The sequence below is a fragment of the Monodon monoceros genome, unplaced genomic scaffold (genome assembly GCF_005190385.1).
Source record: "Monodon monoceros isolate NGI ecotype Baffin Bay Population unplaced genomic scaffold, NGI_Narwhal_1 Super_Scaffold_12, whole genome shotgun sequence".
Taxonomy (NCBI): Eukaryota; Metazoa; Chordata; class Mammalia; order Artiodactyla; family Monodontidae; genus Monodon; species Monodon monoceros.
Window position 1 is genome coordinate 162870734 of NW_021703768.1, and position 19440 is coordinate 162890173.

At 57.7% G+C, this 19440-nt stretch overlaps 3 protein-coding genes across 8 annotated transcripts; 1 reads left to right on the plus strand and 2 right to left on the minus strand.

The window, feature by feature from the left end:
- The first annotated feature begins 684 nt into the window (after positions 1–684).
- ATG4D (autophagy related 4D cysteine peptidase) lies at positions 685–6737 on the plus strand. Of its 2 annotated transcripts, XM_029217025.1 has the most exons (10): positions 689–1124; positions 1685–1768; positions 1850–2023; positions 2320–2596; positions 2670–2734; positions 4155–4285; positions 5345–5423; positions 5500–5576; positions 5654–5773; positions 6197–6737. In XM_029217025.1, exons 1-10 carry the CDS (start codon positions 893–895, stop codon positions 6377–6379), a joined length of 1422 nt encoding a protein of 473 aa, XP_029072858.1. In that variant the 5' UTR covers positions 689–892; the 3' UTR covers positions 6380–6737. The 2 variants fall into 2 exon arrangements, with proteins under 2 accessions (XP_029072859.1, XP_029072858.1); XM_029217026.1 differs by lacking the exon at positions 5654–5773 and having other exon boundaries at positions 685–1124; positions 6197–6433.
- On the minus strand, positions 6424–15192 carry KRI1 (KRI1 homolog). 5 transcript variants are annotated; one of them, XM_029217021.1, is made up of 19 exons: positions 15087–15192; positions 14924–14997; positions 14050–14155; positions 13439–13547; positions 13141–13195; positions 13005–13051; positions 12611–12707; positions 12446–12523; positions 12036–12163; positions 11235–11361; positions 11054–11149; positions 10780–10950; positions 9869–9944; positions 9686–9774; positions 9474–9600; positions 9258–9388; positions 8277–8341; positions 8081–8179; positions 6424–7303 (listed from the first exon to the last, which is right to left on the minus strand). In XM_029217021.1, the coding sequence occupies exons 1-19, from the start codon at positions 15178–15180 to the stop codon at positions 6964–6966; spliced, it is 2109 nt and encodes a 702-aa protein (XP_029072854.1). In that variant the 5' UTR covers positions 15181–15192; the 3' UTR covers positions 6424–6963. The 5 variants fall into 5 exon arrangements, with proteins under 5 accessions (XP_029072854.1, XP_029072853.1, XP_029072856.1 ...); XM_029217020.1 differs by having other exon boundaries at positions 13005–13054; XM_029217023.1 differs by having other exon boundaries at positions 8081–8189; positions 13005–13054.
- A 459-nt stretch (positions 15193–15651) lies between these two features.
- CDKN2D (cyclin dependent kinase inhibitor 2D) lies at positions 15652–18089 on the minus strand. Its single transcript, XM_029217653.1, has 2 exons — positions 17656–18089; positions 15652–16612 (listed from the first exon to the last, which is right to left on the minus strand). Exons 1-2 carry the CDS (start codon positions 17794–17796, stop codon positions 16253–16255), a joined length of 501 nt encoding a protein of 166 aa, XP_029073486.1. The 5' UTR covers positions 17797–18089; the 3' UTR covers positions 15652–16252.
- Positions 18090–19440: the final 1351 nt, after the last annotated feature.

Consider the following 19440-nt stretch of genomic DNA (forward strand, 5'->3'; position numbering starts at 1 on the left):
TCAAGATACTTAACACATCCCAAGCCCTTTTTTATCCCTCGCTCCCACCTCTCCCCCCCCCACCCCCAGGCAACCACTGATCTGCTTTCTATGACTATAGATGAGGTTGCATTTTCTGGAGTTTAAATAAATGGAACCAGCGAGTATATACTCTTCTTTTTTGTCTGGCTTCTTTCCCTCAGCAAAATTAGGAAGATTCGTGTATGTTGTTGCGTGTACTTGAGCCCTTCTGCTCCTGGGGAAACTAAAGCACGTAGGGGTGTGGCTTGAAGGGGGAGTTTGGGGGAGTGGGTGTCACGCACAGGTCGGGCCCCCGACCGAGGCAGGTCTCGGGTGCGCAGCCCGCAGAGCAGCGCTCTGATCCTGTGGCGGACGTGGGCAAGTGCAAACCGCGTAGGGGTCCCGCCTGGGGGTCAGTCCCCCTGCGCACGGAGGGGGCGGGGCCGGGAGGGGCGGGGCCGGAACCGGCGAGGGGCGGGGCCTGGCGCGGGCTTCCCGGCTCTGGGGCCTCCGATAAGGACCTCTAGGGGCTCGGCCGCGCCTGGCTCTGCGATAAGGCGGGCGGTGGAGGGGGTCGCGGGGCGCCGCAGGGAGGCGCGGCGTCAGGAGGTCACAGCGCAGCCACACGGGACTGGGGCTGGGGACCCAGGCTGGGGGCCGGGCTTGGGCGGGGCGTCCGGCTGTGTCACGCCCGCCTCCCTCCCGGGGCCAGGGCCGCTAAAATGGCGGCGGCGGCGGCGGTGACACCGTCCCGCACAGGGCCCGGGGGCCTAGTCGCCGTGTTGGGGGCCCACTAGCGCCTTCTTGGGCGCCCGCGTCCTGGCCGCGTCCTGGCCCCTGGGGCGCTCGAGCGCGGCCCCTGTGGCCCTCAGTCAGCCCTCCCGGCAGGCCCATGAACTCCGTGTCGCCGGCCGCAGCTCAGTACCGGAGCGGCAGCCAGGAGGACGCGCGCAGCCCCGAGGGCCGCAGGCCACGGCGCCCCCGAACCCCGGACCCCAACGGCCTGGGACCCTCCGGAGCCAGCGGCCCCGCTCTTGCGTCGTCCGGGACCGGCCCGGGGGAGCCGGACGAAGTGGACAAGTTTAAAGCGAAGTTCCTGACAGCCTGGAACAACGTCAAGTACGGTGAGGAGGGGGCGGGCCCCGGGGTTGGGTTCTGAGGTGGGAGCGAGCTGAGGGTTCAGGCGGGCTGGGTGGGGACTTGGAGGTCGGTGGGAGTCAAGGAGAACCAGACCCTGCGCCTGTCAAGTATTCCACCCTTTGTTCCCCTCCCGTGAGTCACCTGTGGGTAGGTCCCCCGCCCTGCCCTGCCCAGAGCGGGCCGCTGGCTGGCAGGTCCAAAGGGGAATGTGTTTACAAGCCTCAGTCGATTCCCCGTGTGACCTTGGGCAAGGTTTTCTGTTTCCCTGTGCCTCCATTTTCCTTCTCTGTAAAATGGGTACAGTAATCAGACGTGCTTTGATTCATCCCGAATTAACGGCAGACATGAATGTGGCTGTTACTAGGGGCTCCGCCTCCATCCAGGAGAAGTGTAGCACGGATTCCCCGGAGCCTTCCCTGAGATAGGAACTAGGATACCCCCATCACACAGATGGGAGAATTTAAGCGCTGTTGCTGCCCTGTTAGGTTGCGTGTCTGCCAAGCAAGTGCTTCATCTTGCTGGACACTGCCCCATGTCTCCCCAGGTTGGGCAGTCAAAAGCCGGACCAGCTTTAGCAAGATCTCTAGCGTCCATCTCTGTGGCCGCCGCTACCGCTTCGAGGGCGAGGGTGAGCTGGTGGCCCCTGGCTAGGGTTGGAGGAGTCGCCCAGGGGTGTTTCTGGTGGCAACTGACAAGCCTGCTCTTGTAGGTGACATCCAGCGTTTCCAGCGGGACTTTGTATCTCGCCTATGGTTTACGTACCGCCGGGACTTCCCACCGCTCGCCGGGGGCTGCCTGACCTCCGACTGTGGCTGGGGATGCATGTTACGGAGCGGGCAGATGATGCTAGCTCAGGGGCTGCTGCTGCACTTCCTGCCCAGAGGTGAGCGGTGGAGGGGGAGGGGCACGGTAGGAGCATAGCGCCCACCGCAGGTCAGCAGGGTTAGAACTGTTTGTAAACAAAGAGTTTAAAGTCGTGTTAGAATTGTGTGTAAAGTAAGCTTGTGGGGGGGGGCGGGGAGTGAGAGTTGTTTAGAAAATAAGTTGAAGGAATGTGAAAATTGTAGTTAAACACGGCATCTCTGGAGCAGTAGAGTTGTGTGTAAATCATGGATAGTGGGAACTGTGCCCCACCCCCCTACACCATTGCCATTTGACTCTTAACTCCATCCCTACCAGATTGGACGTGGTCCCTGGGCGCAGGCCTGGGTCCCCCTGAGCCATCGAGGTTGGCCTCTCCCAACCGGTATCGTGGGCCTGCCCACTGGATGCCTCCGCGCTGGGCCCAGGCTGCCCCTGAGCCGGAGCAGGAGCGCCGGCACCGGCAGATTGTATCCTGGTTCGCTGACCATCCCCGGGCCCCCTTCGGCCTACACCGGCTGGTGGAGCTTGGGCAGAGCTCGGGCAAGAAGGCGGGTGACTGGTATGGGCCGTCCCTGGTGGCGCACATACTCAGGTGAGGACCGCTGCAGGGGACACGGGAGCTACTGGGTACCCCCAGGAGCTCAGGCCTTTCCTCCCACCCCCAGGAAAGCTGTGGAGAGCTGCTCAGAGGTCACCCGCCTGGTGGTGTACGTTTCTCAGGACTGCACAGGTAAGGGGCTGGGAGCCGAGGTCACAGGGTTCTCACCCTGAGCCAGTCACTACCTCAGCTGCCTCTTAGGACCCACATTCCTCAGATGCTGAAACAAGTTCTGCGGCAGAGGGACCCTTGGAAAGGATTTGAGGCCCACACTGGGTCGGGGTGCTCAGGATTCCTTCCCTCCCTCTGGAACCAGGAGAGGAGACTTCAGGGGCTTCTCCCTGAGTGATAGAATAAAAGACATAAGGAATTCCTCTCGCAGGTCCAACTCGCTCTTACTGTGTAAACAGGTCCAACATGTACGAAAGTTGGGTCTCTGCCTCACAGGGTTGTCATGAGGATTAAGTGAGTCAGTGATAAAAGTAAAACCCTTAGGATAGCGCTTCTCACTTAGTAAGTATTCACTAAATCTTAGCTATTCTTGTTATTATTCCCTCGAAAACAGTTCAGGAGAGCCTTTTTCTTAGTCTGTTAGGGCTGCTGTAACAAAAATACCATAGACCAGGGACTTCCCTGGCGGTCCAGTGGTTAGGACTCGGCGCTTTCACTGCCGGGGCCCTGGTCGATCCCCGGTCAGGGACTACTATCCCACAAGCTGCGCGGCATGGCCAGAAAACCAAAACAGCACACAAAAAACCATAGACTGGGTGGCTTGTGAACAACAGGAATTTATTTTTCATAATTCTGGAGGCTGGGAAGTCCAAGAACAAGGCACTGGCAGTTTTCGTGTCTGTTGGGAGCCCACTTCCTGGTTCATTTTGCTGTGTCTTCAGGTAGCAAAAGGGGCAAGCGAGCTCTCTGGGGTCCCTTTTATAAGGGCAGTGATTTCACTCCTGACCTAATCCCCTCCCAAAGGCCCCACTTCCTAATTCCATCACCTTGCGGGGTAAGATTTCAACATAAGAATTTAGAGGGGGGCACAAGCATTCAGACCGTAGCAGCTGCCTCCGGAAAGGGAGGCACTTTTCTGGGAGCCAGGAGGGGGCTCACATAGCCACAAGGGAGGAGGCGGGAGAGGAGAAACCAGCAGACGGGACTTGAGGAGGGACACACAGGAACTTGCAGCTGACTGGCGGATTGCTCAGCGCTCCCATTTCCATCTTAGAAACCCAGGCGCCGAGTCGGGGAGGACTAGAGGCACTCTGGGCTGCGGGGAAGGCTCTCCAACTCCTCCTAGCTTTACACTATTTGTCTCAGTCTCAGGACGTCAGTTGCCCTCTCTGTAAAATGGGGATTCCACACCTGCCTGGAGGCCCAGGGATTGTCTGAGGGAGCTTGGGGTGGGGGGACACGGGAAAGGTGTTTTTCTGCCGATGACAGGAGTGTCATCCCAAGAGGTTGCTCAGGCAGGGTTGGTCCCCTGAGGATGGAGGACCATACTCTGAGGCTCGAAGGGCCGGAGAGAATGTGACCTGCTACCCTGTCCTTCCAGTGTACAAGGCGGATGTGGCACGCCTGGTGGCCAGGCCAGACCCCACAGCTGAGTGGAAATCCGTGGTCATCCTGGTGCCAGTGCGGCTGGGTGGTGAGACTCTCAACCCCGTGTACGTGCCCTGCATGAAGGTAGGTTCTACCAGATTCTACCATGCCTCCCCCCAGGAGCCCTGCAGACTTTTTCAGCTTGGGTTAGGTGTTTATGCTTCCTTCATCTCTTCATCGGTTTATCCAGTAGTTACGGAGCGCCAATTATGTGCCAAGAACTGTCCCAGCTGCTGGGGATTCAGAGGTGAACAGGCAACAACTGATGCCCTCTGGGAACAGACTTTCTAATGGGGGAATAACAGGCAGTGTATGTGGAACCAAATTGACAGCTGTGGTGTTACAACTCGGACTCTAAAGGAACCAGAATTAACACGATGAGGGGCAGATGCGGGTGGCTGCACAGCCTAGGAAAGCCCCTCTCTAGCCAGAAGCAAGAGAGAAGCCAGAGGAGTGTTCTGGGCAAAAGGAACAGCAAGGCTGGAAAGACCCTGATGTGTTTATACCCGGAATAAAGGCCAAAGATCCCTTCACAGCCCACAGGGCCCTGTACCATCTGCCCACACTCTCCAACTCACTTCATTCTGCTCCAGCCACACAGGCCTCTTCACTGTTCTCAGAAGACACCTGCCTCAGAGCCTTTGCACTTGCTGTTCCCATCACTTGGAGCACTCTTTCCCAAGATGCACTTTTTTTTTTTTTTTTAACATCTCTATTGGAGTATAATTGCTTTACAATGGTGTTAGTTTCTGGTCTATAACAAAGTGAATCAGCTATACGTATCCCAAGATGCACTCTTAACTCTCTTAACTCTTTGCTAAAACATCATCTCTCAGTGAGGCCTTTTCCTGATTCCCCTGTTTAAAATTGCAAAGCCTTCTTCCCGCCTTTATTCTTTCTCCAGTGTTACCGCCTTGTGGCACGTGACGTAACTTGCTCATCTTGTTCCTTGTTCTCCCGCACTAGATCAGCTGCATAAGGGCAGGGTTTTGTCTGTCTTGGTCACTGCTACCCCCCAGGGCCCAGCACAGGCTTGGGTTTGCACACATTGGGCCTTTGCTATGCATTTGTTGACAGTGCTTACAGTGCTCACTGACAGCACCTGCTGTGGGTCCTTACCTTCACCCGCTTTCTTCCCTGCAGGAGCTCCTGCGTTCAGAGCTGTGCCTTGGCATCATGGGGGGCAAGCCACGCCACTCGCTGTACTTCATTGGCTATCAGGGTAGGCCCACCCCATCCTGCTTCATCCCATCCCACCTTACCCTCTTCTACCCCTGCTCACGCTTCCTCCCCTGCAGATGACTTCCTCCTCTACCTGGACCCTCACTACTGCCAGCCCACTGTGGATGTCAGCCAGGCCGACTTCCCCCTAGAGGTGAGCTGGGATCCCCAGGGTGGGGTTGGAGGCCTGTGGAGGGTTCCCCCCGAGCCTCCCTTGTTTGTCTGCCCCAGTCCTTCCATTGCACCTCACCCCGCAAGATGGCCTTTGCCAAGATGGACCCGAGCTGTACTGTGGGGTTCTATGCTGGAGACAGGAAGGAGTTTGAGACGCTCTGCTCAGAGCTGACCAGGGTGAGCAAGGCATGCTGGAGGGTGGGAGGCAAAGGGCAGGGCGAGGGTAGAAGAGGAACAGAGGCTTTGAGGCCAGCAGACCTGGCAAGGCCACGTCCAGGCTATGTTGTTAAGATTATTATCCTGACCACAAGCTGCAAAAGCCCAGCTCTAATTAGAGCAAAAAGAGGCATGAAATGAAAAATTTAAGGGGACAGCTGCTTCCAGGGGGTCAAGTGGTAGGACCCTGCCATGTGCTCATCACTGAGCCAATCACTATAGCCAGGGCACAGAAGGTGCTGATTGGCTGGCCTGCATCACTGCCCTGGAGGGATGGGAGTTGAGTTCAGGAAGCACCTGATAAATATACCTGTTAAGATAATTATACCTACTAGGATAATTAACATGGCTTGGGGGCTGAGCTCTTCTCTCTCCTCCCACCAGGTCCTCAGCTCCTCCTCAGCCACAGAGCGATACCCCATGTTCACCCTGGTTGAGGGCCATGCTCAGGACCACAGCCTGGACGACCTCTGCTCCCAGCCCTCCCAACCCACACTGCGGCTTCCTCGCACAGGCCGGCTCCTCAAGGCTAAACGCCCAAGCTCTGAGGACTTTGTGTTTTTATAAAGGGAGGGGATGAGGGAGAAGACACGACCCTATTTATTTTTTTATTTATGTCACTCTGGGTGTGGGAGCTTGAACTCCCCTCCCTGACAAGTGCAGCTGAGAGCAGTCCAGGAAGCCTCCGGGCCAGGGCCATTCAGCCAGGAACAGAGCCCGCACACCTGCCTCCCACCAGCTGGGCCCTCCTCACCGGGCAGGGAGGGAGGGCCCCCGGGCACCCACTCAGGGCCTGACTCAGTACTGTAGTTTGCACTGGACCGTCCATGCCCCTCACCGGTCCCAACGCCCCCATCCTGCCAAGGGCTGGTGGGAGGGAGGCGGGGCTGTGACCAATGGGGGCTAATAAAGCCGTTTGACTTGACCTTGGCTATGGCTGGGCCCAGCATTTGAGGGATGGGGCTCAGGGTATGTCTCGAGGTGAGGTTCCAAGTCATCCGGGGACGCTTACTGAGTAGGCCTCAGCTTTCACATCTCTTAAGATGGGAAGACTCCCTTGCCCACAGGTAGATGTGAGGGTCTATACAGTCGATAAGAGGGGGCTTGATTGAAGGGGAGGAGCCCCAAGGCCCCTGCAGGCTCCCTTGAGCTCAGGGGTGGCTCTTAGGCCCCTGCCGCTTCCTCCGTTGCCGGCCCAGCTGGCGGAAGTGCAGCCGTTTGGGGTTGAGGCCAAAGGCCTGCAGTCTCTGGCGGCTGAACTCGCATCCACCAAGTGTTACTGTGGGGCCCAGGAGACGTGCCTTCTTGCCCCTCCTCTGCCTCTGGGGGGCCGGTTTCTTGGTGGGTGTCGCAGGGGCTGCCTCTTCCTGTACTGGGGGGCTCTCAGGCTGGGGCCACTTCCCACAGGCCCCATCGGGTGCCAGCAGCTGCCCCTGCGGGCCAGCTTTGTCTCTCTGTGGCTTCCCTGTGGCTTCTGTGGGCATCTCTGTCCTGGAGGAGGAAGGTGCGGCTCAGCCCAGGCCAGTCACAGTTAGGCTTTCCATCCCCCATTTTTACAGATGTGAAAAGGAGAGGCTCAGAATTCGGGGGCCTGGACTTCCTTGGCGGTCCAGTGGTTAAGACTCCGTGCCTCCACTGCAGGGGGCAGGGGTTCAGTCCCTCGTCGGGGAACTGAGATCCCACATGCCGCGTGGCGCGGCCAAAAATTAAAAAAAATAAAACAATTCAGGGGCCTGCCTGGGACTCAAATGTGGGTCTAATGCAATACCAAGCTGGGATTTTTCTACAGAACTCTGAGGCTGGATTGTGTCACTGATAATTTTGAATGTTGAGCCTGGGCCTGCACTAAGCTCTTCACACAAATTAACTCATTTTAGCTTTCCATCAGCTCCGTGAGCTTTTATCACTCCTCATTTATAGATCAGGAAATAACAGGCATAATAACAAGAGCTAATACCTATCTAGAACTTATTGTTTTAAGCACTGTGTGTGAATTAATTCACTTAATCCTCAAAAAAAAAAAGAAAAACCCAACAAGAAGTGAGCCATCTTTATCCCCGTTTTATAAATAAGGAAGCAGGCCCAGAGAGGGAAAGTGACTTGCCCAATGTCACACAGCTACAGCCCAGCCAGGACTTGACACCCAGGTATCAGAGAAGGGAAACCCCATTCCCAAGGTCATGTGACAGATGGCTGACAGAGCATGACTCAAACCTGGGCCTGGCAGGCTCCCAAGCCCACCCACCCCCTACAACCAACAATACTTACTCCTCTGGGCAGAGTGACTTGAAGATCTGCCTCTTTTTCCATACGTTCTGGGCCTTCTGGCTGTACGCCCTCCTGTCCTGCAGCTCCTCCTGCTCCGACCTGCAGGCCGCTGGGTGCTCTGGGAGTTGCCCATGCTTGCCTTCAGCCTGCCCGCCCCCCCCCCCCCGGGGCACCTGGCCCAGCCCCACCCCGTCACCTGTACATGCAGGTCTTCTTCAGGGAGCACCATCGGTTCAGCTCCTTGTCATCGGCAGTGAGGATCTGCAAGGGCAGGGAGAGTGGGGTCCTGCTCGTGAGCCCCAGGGGGCCCTGACTCTTAAGCCTTAGTCACCTCATGGGTCAAAGCAGGGTAATGCCAGTTCCACGCAGCAGAAATGTCATGATGGTGAGAAAGAACTGATTTCTGCAGAGGCTAATTGATTTTTTTGTTGTTGGGGGCATCAGATGGGGAAACTGAGGCTCAGAGAGGGGATCCTTGCCCCAAGTCACATGGCCAGGAAGTGGCTACTCTCAGATTACAATTTGGGCCCTTGAGCCCTGACCCCATGCACTGTGGTCCCAGCAGCCTCAGACCAGGGCAGGGGTCTCCATGCCACTGACTGGGTTTGCTAATTACAGATGAGGCCCAGGTTCCTCACTTATGAGTTGGGCACCCCCTTAGAACCTACTGGAAGGTCATCAGGAAGATGAAGTGAATGCAGATGTTATAAGCTCAATAAACATCGTCTATTTTTGCTGTCAAGCATCCATAGCCATTGTGGCTAAGGCGCAAGTGACATTCAAAGCATATTTTTTTCACATCCACATCCATGAGGTGGGGCTGCTATGAGGCCCATTTTACAGACGGGGAAACCCAGGCACAGAGGCTCTAGTCACATGTCCAAGGTTATACAACTGGTGAACGGCTGAGCCAGGATTTGAACCTGTGTCAAGTCTTAAGGGTCACCCTGCTGCCGATATACGGTAACAGAATTAAAACTAATATTTACTGGGGCCTGCCGTGGGCAAAGCACTGTTTGAGCCCCGGCCTCACAGAAACCCTTTGAGGCAGGTAATGTTATTAGTACTGTCATTAGCACTATTATTCCTGTTGTTTTCGAGATGAGAAAACAGGCCACGCCACAGCACAGATGGCTCCAGGCTCCCCCTTGCCTAGCGGGTGCCCCCAGGGTCCCACCTCCTCGGTGCTGAGCCCGAAGTCACAGGGCACCACCATGCGGTACTTGAAGCGACAGGGCAGGTCATCGATGATGTCCTCGTAGTCCAGCTGGTAATACTCGTCCAGGTACTCCTCGAATGTCTTGTCCCCTGAGCGGGGACAGAGCCAGGCTGCCGGGGTGTGCCGGGCCCTGTGGAGCCCCTGCCTGCCCACGGCCGCCCACCCGGGCCTCACCAGGGTCAAACACAGGCTTCTCCTGCTCCACGGCTGTGGCGAAGGGCGACTTTCGCTTCTTCTTGCCCAACGAAGGAGCCTTGCGCTGCTTCTTCTGAGGCTGGCTGGGGTCATAGTCGGCATCCATCTGCCGGGATGCGCAGGTCAGGCCTGCCCTTGCGGTCCTCGGGACCCTCTGAGGACCCCCAGATCCCCGCGCCCAGGGCACCTACATTGAAGTCGGGGTCCTCGCAGTGCGGCTCCTGCTGGCTCCAAGCTCCACCCTGCTCCGGCCCAGCCCACGTGTCCCAGTTCCAGTCGTCTGATTCCAGAGGACAGGCAGGCAGGGATGGGCCGGGGGGTCATGTCAGGCCAAGCAGCCCCCACCCCCAGCCCACTGCCCCAAGTGACCTCACCTTCAAGCCCTTCCTCTTCCTCAAACTGGGGCTTCTCCTCCTCCATGGTTCCGTAGTACTTGTCCCCGAAGCACTTCTGCAGGGTCGGGGCCGGGAGGGTGAGCAGGGCCCACTCCCCCCAGATGGCAGCACTCCTGCACCTTAAATGGCCTCGCAGCACCCCCCTCAGCTCCTAATGTCGGGGGAACCCTGTGTGTCTGGGCTCCTCCACACCCACTTTTGGCTCATCTTGCCCCCTTGACCCCCCTGCTCTCTGCCCCCTGTTCCACTGGCTGGCAAAGGCAGATATTGCTAACCGTGCCATTTATAAGCACCTACTGCATGCTGGACGCTGGGCTGCATCTCACTGTGTTCTCACAAGCTCCCCAAGAGACAGAAACTACTGCCAAATATTGAGAAGCTGAAGCTCAGGACTGAGAAGCTTCTAGAAAGTGAAGGCTGAACGCTGACCACACAGCACCCACCCACTCCAGTTTTCACCTGGCCCACCTATGCATCCTTAGTCTCCTTCCTTGACCTCCCAGGCTTAGTCAGGGGCAGCTTTGCGGTGCCCGTGGTCCCCACTGTTCTCCCATCCAGCCCTCATCGCCTGTTCCAGTGGCCTGAAGCTGTGTTTCCCCAAATACAACAATAAACACTAACGGCTCAATAAATGAGTTTAAAGGAAATACCAGGACCCACAGTTCCTTGAGCATTTACCAAGTTAATTAACATTTAGTATTCCTCTCAGGCTATCTTTACAACAGCCCTGACATAAATGCTGCAGTTAGACCCACTTTATAGACAGAGACACAGGGTCAGAGAGGTCAAGTCACTTTTCTGAGGCCACACAGCCAGGAAGGGACTGCTGATTCCAGAGCCACGCTCTGAGCACTTGGCTGCACAGCCGGGCTGGGGCTCTGGGGCCACACCTGCATGAGCTGGTCATGCTGGGCGGGGTCAAAGTCGTCCTCGAGGTCCTGCTCCTCAAAGCCCAGTGTCTCGTTGCCTGTGACCTGCCGCAGCCTCTCCAGCTTGGCCAGAATCTCCTTCCTCTTCAGGTTCTTCAGCTGCTTGAGTTCCTCCTGCTTCCTCGCTTTCTCCTGCAGGCGGCAGCTCACAGGAGAGGGAGGGTATGGGCTCCCCCCTGCCCCCTGCAGGCTGGGCCCCGCCTCCTCACAGCGCACCGCCCCAACAGACACTCACCCTCCTCTTCCGCTCCCGCGTCTCTTCCCTCCTCTCCTTCCTGCGCTCGTCCTTTTGGCGCACGGAGGATGTGATGTTCCGAGGATAGGTCTTGACCTGTGGGCAGCAGAGATGATTCCAGGCTCTCCCGGCCTGGACCCTGCGGGCCAGGTCCTCCCTGGAGCTGGCACTGGCCACCCACCGAGGCAGAGTCTGGCTCCTCGAAGCGGAAGTTGTACTTGTGCTCAAAGTCCTCCTGTTTCTTCAGAAACAGCTCACCCTCGTCTGAGGAGTCGTCCACGGCCAGCTGGACTGGGGGGCCAGGGACCCTGAGGGATGAGATGGGATGGGACTGGGGGCGTCAGCCGAGCTCCTGCACTCCTGTGTACCAGCATATTAACTCATTTAATCCTCACAAGAACCCTCTGCTAGGGTGCCACCGTTACCCCCACTTACAGATGGGAAAACCGAGGCATGGAAATCCAGTGGCAGGGCCCCCTGGCTCCAGAGCCCACACTCTGCAGCTTTTCCTCAAGAAAGGCTAACTCTAGGGAATTCCCTAGTGGTCCAGTAGTTAAGACTCACACTTCCACTGCAGGGGCCACAGGTTCAATCCCTGGTTGGGGAACTAAGATCCTGCATGCCACACAGCGCAGCCAAAAAGAAAAATAAAAGGGCTTCCCTGGTGGCGCAGTGGTTGAGAGTCCGCCTGCCGATGCACGGGACACGGGTTCGTGCCCCGGTCCGGGAAGATCCCACATGCCGCAGAGCGGCTGGGCCCGTAAGCCATGGCCGCTGAGCCTGCGCGTCCGGAGCCTGTGCTCCGCAACAGGAGAGGCCACAACAGTGAGAGGTCCGCGTACCGCAAAAAAAAAAAAAGAAAAAAAAAAGAAAAGAAAAAGGCTAACTCTGCTACCATCTATGTGAAAAAGTGTAAACGCCTGGTGCCTTTTCCTTTCTGGCCAGTGCTGGCTCCAGGCCCCTGGGGGACATGGCTACTCACCCTTCTTCTCCTTCCTCCTCTTCCTCCTCATCTCCTTCCTCCTCGTAGCGTTTGTTGAGGATGTAATCCCGCAGGAAGCGCTCCCCCTCATCTAGCTCTGGGTTGTTCCAATATTCCTTGAGGTGAGTCTAGGGGTGAAGGGGGGGTAACAGGACCCGGATCAGCGACAGGGAAGGAGCACAGATGTGGGCACCCAGTGGATTTGGTGACTGCAGCTTCACGGCCAGCCTAGGAAGTAGGTGGGCTAATCCTCATCTTATAGATGTAGAAGCTGAGGCCCAGAGGGGGACACACCCCATCTTTAGAGAATGTGCTCCTGGCTACCGTCTCAAGGGCCGGTTTCCAGGGAAAGGTTGGATGGAAGCAGACCAGGTAGTTTAGTGGGTCAGTGACCGTGAATGCGAACTCACCAGTTCTTTCAGGGTGTCGGGGTTCTGAATCTCCTTCTGCCCCTTCAGCCACTCGATGTAACCAGCATCCTCCTGGGCCTGGGGGGAAGCCAGCGCTGAGGGTCTGTGGGAGCCCTGGGGCCCTCTCTGCCACCAGCCCCCATCTAGCTGGGCCCCAGCACCCACCTTCTCCTCTCTGCTTTTAGCACGTTTCTGCAGCAACCCGGAGCTACCTTCGCCGGCACTGTCCTCGTCCTCACTGTCCTCCACAAATGCCCGGAAGCTGCCCGTGCGAGAGAACAAGCCTCAGGACGGGTGGGCTGGCCCTGCCCGCTGCCCCAAGACAAGCCCCGTCTACTAATCCCTGAGCTCGTCCTGACAAGCCCAGAGCTGTGCTGTGACATAGAGCCCATGACCAACCCCGTGTCACAGATGCAGAAACTGAGGCCCGGAGCTAGCAAGCGATGTGCCCAAGGGCACACAGCCATTAAGTGACAGAGCTGGATTTGAACCCAGGCCCGCCCAACCTCAGAGCCTCAACTCCTTTCCATCTGGCCACTCAGCCAGCCCCAGGGCTCACCTTTCCTTCAGCTGTTTCTGTTCTTCCACATAACTTTTCAATGAGGTCTGCTGCAGAGAGAGTGACATGGGCCTCAGGCCCAGCCCTGAGGCTTCAAGCGCCCCCAAGCCCCCCACCCAGCCTCCACCCCACTCACCTGAAGTCTCTGATTGGAGGCCTCCCCATCTGAATTCTCCTCATCAATATATTTGCTGTGTGAAGAAGGAAGAAGGCTTCAGAATAGACTCCCCATGGCCTGTCTGTCCCCATGGGGTAGGGGGCTGTTAAGAGCAACAGCTGGTGGAGGGGGCAGTGGGGTGCAGGCAGGCTCCTGCTCTCCAGGGTTCCCTCAACTCTGGTGAGTCACTGGCTTCTTCCCACCCCTGCCCCTAAGTGCCTGATGTGTCCACCTGCCCTGGGAAGGTGGGAGCAGAGGAGTCAGGCTTTCTCCTTACCCTCCCTTCTCCAAGATAACCTTCCTCTCGTAGTCCTTCAGGTACATGGGCTGCACCTTCTTTTGTTTCTCTTCAGCTGCTGGCTCCTCCTTACTGTCTGAGGACGATGCTGCGGGGACACCAGAAGACACCTGCCATCATCCACATCCACAAACCCCTTCCTCCCGCAGGCAGAGAGTAAGACTATGCTGGGCCAGAGTCAGACCGAGGTTTCAAATCCCCGAGCCACTAGTTCCCAGCTATCAAAGAGGCATCACACTTGCTACTACCTGGAAGTACCTGGCAGTGATCATTCAGTGAATAATTCACACTCAGAACAGGGCCAAGCACACAGCCGTTATTAATGACAACAGGTCTTAACCTAAGACACTCTGCTAAGCGGTGTTTTGGTTTTGGTTTTTTTGCCTTGCCGCGTGGCATGCCGGATCTTAGTTTCCCCCAGCAGGGATTGAACCCGTGCCCCCTGCGGTAGAAGAATGGAGTCTTAACCACTGGACTGCCAGGGAAGTCCCTTTGCTAATCAGTTTTGATGTGTGTGGAGATCCATTAAACAGTCACAACCGCCTATAAAGCAATGAGGAATCTGGGCCTCAGTAGAAGTAGCCCCAGACCTGTTCTCTGATAGAAGGTGGCATCTTTCTGATAGATGCGCGGATCCTTCTTCTTCAGTAAGGAGAGGGTCCTGTAAAAGTCACGCTCCTGCTGAGTGTCAAATTCCTAGGGCAGGAAAAGGGGTGGGGACAGACTTCAGAAAGGGGCTGTGATGGGGGCAGTAAGCAACAGGGGCAGGTGGGCTGAGAGTGTGTGGGAATTAGTGTGCATAGAGGGGTATATGTTAGGAGGAAGGAAGCGGGGGAATCCGGCTGGGTAGAGGCAGGTGGGGGTGGAGAGCTGGATCTGAATTGGGGGGAGTGGTCAATTAGGTGGAGGAAGGAGAGGGGCCCTCTTGGGGGTGGGCCACACATAGGTACGGGATATGAGACAGAGGAAGGTAGCAGGCAAGGGGGTGGGTGGTACTTTCTGGTATCAACAAGGGATGGACAACCTAGGGGCAAGTGGGCAGAGGGCACATCAGAACAGAGAGGAAGGGCTGGACCGCTCAGTGAGGCTGGGAAGATCAGGGCTGATATGGGGAAAAGCTGGGTGCCGCATGTGGCAGAGGGATGCCCCACTCTGGGGACAGAGGCAGACACGGAGAAACGGTTAAACTGTTAGGGACGAAAATGTGGACAGAGGGTTCACACCTCACAGATCAAGATGGGCAGGTAGATCCGAGGTAGGGGAGAGGAAGTAGGGGAGATCTGCCCACTCCCTGGGGATGGGAAGGGCGCTGTCTGTCCCTCATGGAAATGGGGGGTGGGAGATGGGCGCTCCCGTACGGCGCGATGGGGTTGGAGGTTAGCCGCCCCCTATAAGTCGGGGCCGGGATATGGTGTGGGGCTTGGACACCTCCTGCAAGTCCGGGAGGGAGGCGGGGAAGCTCACCACGCGCTCGTCGCCGGAGTCAGACTCGGAGCTGGAGTCGCCGCAGCTGTCCCTATCCCCATAGCGATCTTTCACTGTGGGGCACAGATGGGATCAGATCAACCCCCACTTCCCGACCGCCCTGCACGCGCCGGCGCCCAGCGCACATGCGCCCCGCACTCACGCCGCTGCAGCTCCTCGCGCTCCCGGTAGCGGCCGTACCGCGCGGCGAACGCCGCGTTCACCCGCAGGGGTGACGACCCGCGCGGCTCCGACATGGCGGCTCTACGATCCACTGCGCACGCGTGTGAAGAGGCTCCACCCCCCCCAAGGAGGCGGGGCTACTCACTAGCGACCTTTAAATGGGGCGGAACCTCATGGGCCGCACCTAATCCGCCCCCGGTCCTTCCGGGATCCCTAGCCCTGTGACCGCAGTCCCCGCCCATGGGCCACGCCTCTGCGGGGAAGGCTGCAGCCACCGCCCACCCGACTCCCCCACCCGCCGGGGCTCCCGGCACCCAGCTGACATCTGGGGGCCCTTTCTCCACTCGCGGTTTCCTGCCTCCCTTCCGTTCCGACAGCGCAAACCGCTGCCCCACCCAGCTCACTCACCGTGGCGCCCTGGGAATTACCACTCTCTCCCCTCCCCCAAAGCATCCAGGATCCGCGACCCCGGTGCCCACCCCCACAAACATCCTGAACACGCGACTTTCCATCGCAGCCTCAAAAATCAGAAGCCACCGGCGCTGTGATCATGCACAAGTCTTAATTTAATGGGTAAAAACATTAAATTACACACACAACAATTTCTTCCATAAATCATAATAAATAGACTTTTTTTTTTCTTTAACGCTGTACAAGGGACTGGAAACCAAGCTTTCAACAAAATATGAATGAACTCATACTACCCTTTTATTGATTTGGAACACTCCCCCCTCCCCCATGCCGGAAAGCAGTGTGCACACTTGAGGTCTCTCTCTGGGTACAGCCAGCCAAGGTCGACAGGTTCCAGGAGCCTTGGAAGCGATGACCTCACTCTAGGGCTGGGGCTTTAAACGCTCTGCCCTTGGGACTCGTCTGTAGCCCCAGCAGTCGGGGCGTGGAGGAAACCGAACCGTTTAGGTGGCTGTTGCCTGCAGGAGCCCTTCTCTGCCCAACACACCAAAAGGGGTGAGAAAAAAAAATGAGAAATGTACCTCAAACACACACACCCCAGAAACAAACACCAACAAGCCACAAACTGGTGCCCCTCGGCAGTGGGCAGGAGGAAGAAAGGGAGAAAGTGTTTCTTCCCTCCTCTTCTGACACAGAACCCAGCCGGGTACTGCTGCCGGAGTGGGTGGCCCCAGGTCACAGTGGTGCCACCGTATGCCACTGCAGTATGTCCATGAGATCCTTAGCGCCTCTCCCCCTTGCCAGCTCCAGAGGTGTGAGCCCCCTGACGTCCCTGTGTTGAAGATCGGACTCGGCAGCCAGGAAGCCGACCACAGCCGTGTGGCCCTCTCTCACTGCCAGATGGATGGGGAGGGCCCCGGTGCCATCAGGTGCATTGACATCAGCGCCATGCTCCACCAACACTTTCAGGGTGTCAAGGAATCCAGTGCGTGCTGCATCATGGGCTGGAGTGGTGCCGGAGGCATCCTGGACGTTGGGGCTGGCACCTTGCTTCAGGAGCTCCAGGGCGACGGTGGGGCTGCCAAACATCATGACCTGTTCGGGGGGTAGAGGGTCAGGGGGTCTCCGAAGGAGGAGGTCCAGGAAAATGGGTGACTGCAGAGAGGGGCATTCAGGAGTACAGAATGCCAGAGACGAGGTCCTCTAGCGAACGAGAAACTTCAGGGAACATAAACTCCCAGGCAGCTGTTGAGACCCCATAGAAGATGATCTGGGAATAAGGACCCTCAAAAAACTGGCCACCCCCCCCCCCCCCAAGGATAATACACTCCCCCTAGGGTATAGCCCCATGGAAACTTTCAAGGAACCTGAGACCCTCCCCCAAGGAACCAGAGACACTTCTCTCCACAGATGGGAAATCATCAGGAAATATGAAACCCCCGCCAGGAAACAGACCTCAGAGAACAGCCCCCTCAAGGGAAAGGAGATGGCCAGGGAATTTGAAACTCCATCTCCAAGGAATTTCCCCCTCCCATATAGTGAGGATGCTCCCAAAGGTACCTGACCCTCTCAAGAAATGGGGTTCCCCTTTTGTAAATGTCCCCAAGGGAAGAGGGACTCCCATGCAATCTGTAACTATTCCCTTATTGGGATCCCCCCAATAATATGCCAATATGAAAATCCCGCGGGAATGGAGATTCCCCGACCCCCCAGAAACTGGATGCCTCTCAGAGAAACCCTCCAGAAAATGGGGACACCCTGGAAACATGAATCCTTTTTTCCTGCGGTCGGATCCTCCATGCAAGCTCCAAGAAACCGGAGCCGTCCTCATGAAACCGGGATCCAAAGAAGCTGAACCCTCACCCAAGGAATACGAACTTCTCCAGGGAAACTGAATCCTCCGCAATCATAGAACGAGGAATACTCCCAAGATGGAAAGTTCTCCCCTCCCCCAACCTAACCCCATCCACCACCCACCTAAGAAAGGGGACATCAGGGAGCCAAGTCTGCCCAGCGATGGAGGAACAGACCCCAGTCGGCTACCAACGGGAACAAGGAGAGAAGAGGGAAGGTATCTGGGGTCCCGATCCTCGCCCCGCTCCCCGCCTCGCCCTCGCTGCGGGAGGGCCGGGCCTCACCTGCAGCGCCGTCTTGCCAAAGCGGTTCAGGGCGTCGGGGTGCACCAGCTCGCGGTGCAGAAGGCGGCGCACCTCCTGCACGTCTCCCCGGGCCGCCGCCCCGCTCAGCCGGTCGCCGGCGCGGACCTCCTCCAGCAGCATGTCGATATTTGCGGCCTGCGAAGCCCCCCGCCCCACCCCGACGCGGTCAGTGCGGGGGAGCCCACCGGCGCTGGCCCGAACAACCCTCCCACAGCGTCCCCGGCCTGCGCGAGGCTCCTGGTCCGACTCGCCAGTCCGGGGCTCCTGCGCGACCCCCGCCCTCCCGGCCGGCTCCTCCCCCTGTCGGCCGGTGGGCCCGGGCCCAACCCTCCGAGGCCCACAGCGCCCGGCCCGGCGCCCGCCCCTTGGGGGCCGGGTCTCCCCCAACTCACCCTCCCTCCTCCTCGACGGGCGGGGTCTATTCTGAGCAGACGCCGACGCCGCAGCCGAGCCGGCCGCCAGGGGGCGGAGCCAACGCGCTCAGGGGCCCGCCCCCGAACGCCGCGGATTCGTTTTCTTAAGAACTAGCTAGGTTGTAGCCCAGCTGCATTGCCCGGCTCTGGACCCTATAGTGCCCCGCCCACTCGGCCAGCGCAGCCAATGGCCACGCGTCGCCAGGGAGGCTGTGCACACGGGCGTGGGCGGGTCCGCTTCTGATTGGGCGAACTGCGGCGACCGGTAGACCGCCGGCAATGGCGGGGTTTTCGGTTTTTCAAATGCGCCGGGCGGGCGGGAAAGAGGGCCGGTTTAACTGACCCAGGGGAGAAAGGTCAGGAGCAGAGCAGCACGGGCCGCTCCGGGACCTCGGCACCTCCGAGGGAAAGGGAGGCAGGGCTGGGGCCGCCCTGTTCGGAGTTCTACCGTGCGATAAGTATTTATTAGCTCTTACTGTGCTGAGCGCTTTGATTCATTCACTCTCTGTGTGCAGGAACCGTTCTCTGTGTGCAGGAACCCGGCGCTGGGGAGCGCACATTCAAGCAACTAAATAATTTTAGATAGTCTTAAGCACGGTGAAGAAAATAAAACGTGGAAATGGGGTGGATGAGGAAGGAATCACATTCGGCTCAGATGGGGCCAGCCGGGGCACAGCAAGTGCAAGGGCGTGGAGGAAAGTTCACGCTGCAGGTGCCACGTGGGTAAGCCTGGGAGGCGAGAGTCGCGGTCGGAGGCTCTTAACAGAGACCTTCAAACATTTACGGAGCACCTACTGTGTACTAGGCGGCCAAGTGGAGAGCAAGCTGGGTGCCTCCTGCTGCAGGACGCCTACCGTTTAGGGCTGGAGAAGACAATAATTACATATTTTCAGAATGGTATACACTGTGGAGCTGACAAATCGGGATAAGTAATAGTCTCTTGGGAAAAGAAGGCCGTTGAAAGAGAGAGGTCAGAGAGGGCCACCCTGAGGAGGTGACATTTGATTTGAGACCTGAAGGTGAGGGAAGGAGCCATGTGGGATCTCTGGGGGAAAGCATACCAGGTGAAGACGCTGCAGATGTAAAGGCCCTAAGGTAGGGGCACGCCTAGTAAGTCCAGGAAGAGTGAGGGAGAGAGGGAGAGAGGGGGCAGGAGGTGAGGGCAGGTAGGGGACGGGGAGGGGTAATGTTGATCAGGCCTGTGGGCTGCTGTGAGCGCTTGACTTTTACTTTTTAAAAAGAATGGAGCTATGATCTGATTTAGGAGTTAACGGGCGCCCTCTGGCGGCTATGATGGTAACTGGCTGTCGTGGGGGAGGGAAGCCCAGAGCCCCGGGAACCAAAGTGGGGG

What these genes read in the sequence shown, in the direction of transcription:
- KRI1 (XM_029217020.1), bottom strand. Translation starts at nt 15,180, where the DNA reads ATGTCGGAGCCGCGCGGGTCGTCACCCCTGCGGGTGAACGCGGCGTTC. An exon ending in ACTCCGGCGACGAGCGCGTG is followed by an intron (nt 14,156 to 14,923) that starts GTGAGCTTCCCC and finishes TTCCTGCCCTAG; the next exon opens with GAATTTGACACTCAGCAGGA. An exon ending in AGCATGACCAGCTCATGCAG is followed by an intron (nt 9,945 to 10,779) that starts GTGTGGCCCCAG and finishes CCGACCCTGCAG; the next exon opens with AAGTGCTTCGGGGACAAGTA.
- ATG4D (XM_029217025.1), top strand. Translation starts at nt 893, where the DNA reads ATGAACTCCGTGTCGCCGGCCGCAGCTCAGTACCGGAGCGGCAGCCAG. An exon ending in CTGGTGGCGCACATACTCAG is followed by an intron (nt 2,597 to 2,669) that starts GTGAGGACCGCT and finishes TCCCACCCCCAG; the next exon opens with GAAAGCTGTGGAGAGCTGCT. An exon ending in TCTGCTCAGAGCTGACCAGG is followed by an intron (nt 5,774 to 6,196) that starts GTGAGCAAGGCA and finishes TCCTCCCACCAG; the next exon opens with GTCCTCAGCTCCTCCTCAGC.
- CDKN2D (XM_029217653.1), bottom strand. Translation starts at nt 17,796, where the DNA reads ATGCTGCTGGAGGAGGTCCGCGCCGGCGACCGGCTGAGCGGGGCGGCG. An exon ending in TTGGCAAGACGGCGCTGCAG is followed by an intron (nt 16,613 to 17,655) that starts GTGAGGCCCGGC and finishes CCCCCCGAACAG; the next exon opens with GTCATGATGTTTGGCAGCCC.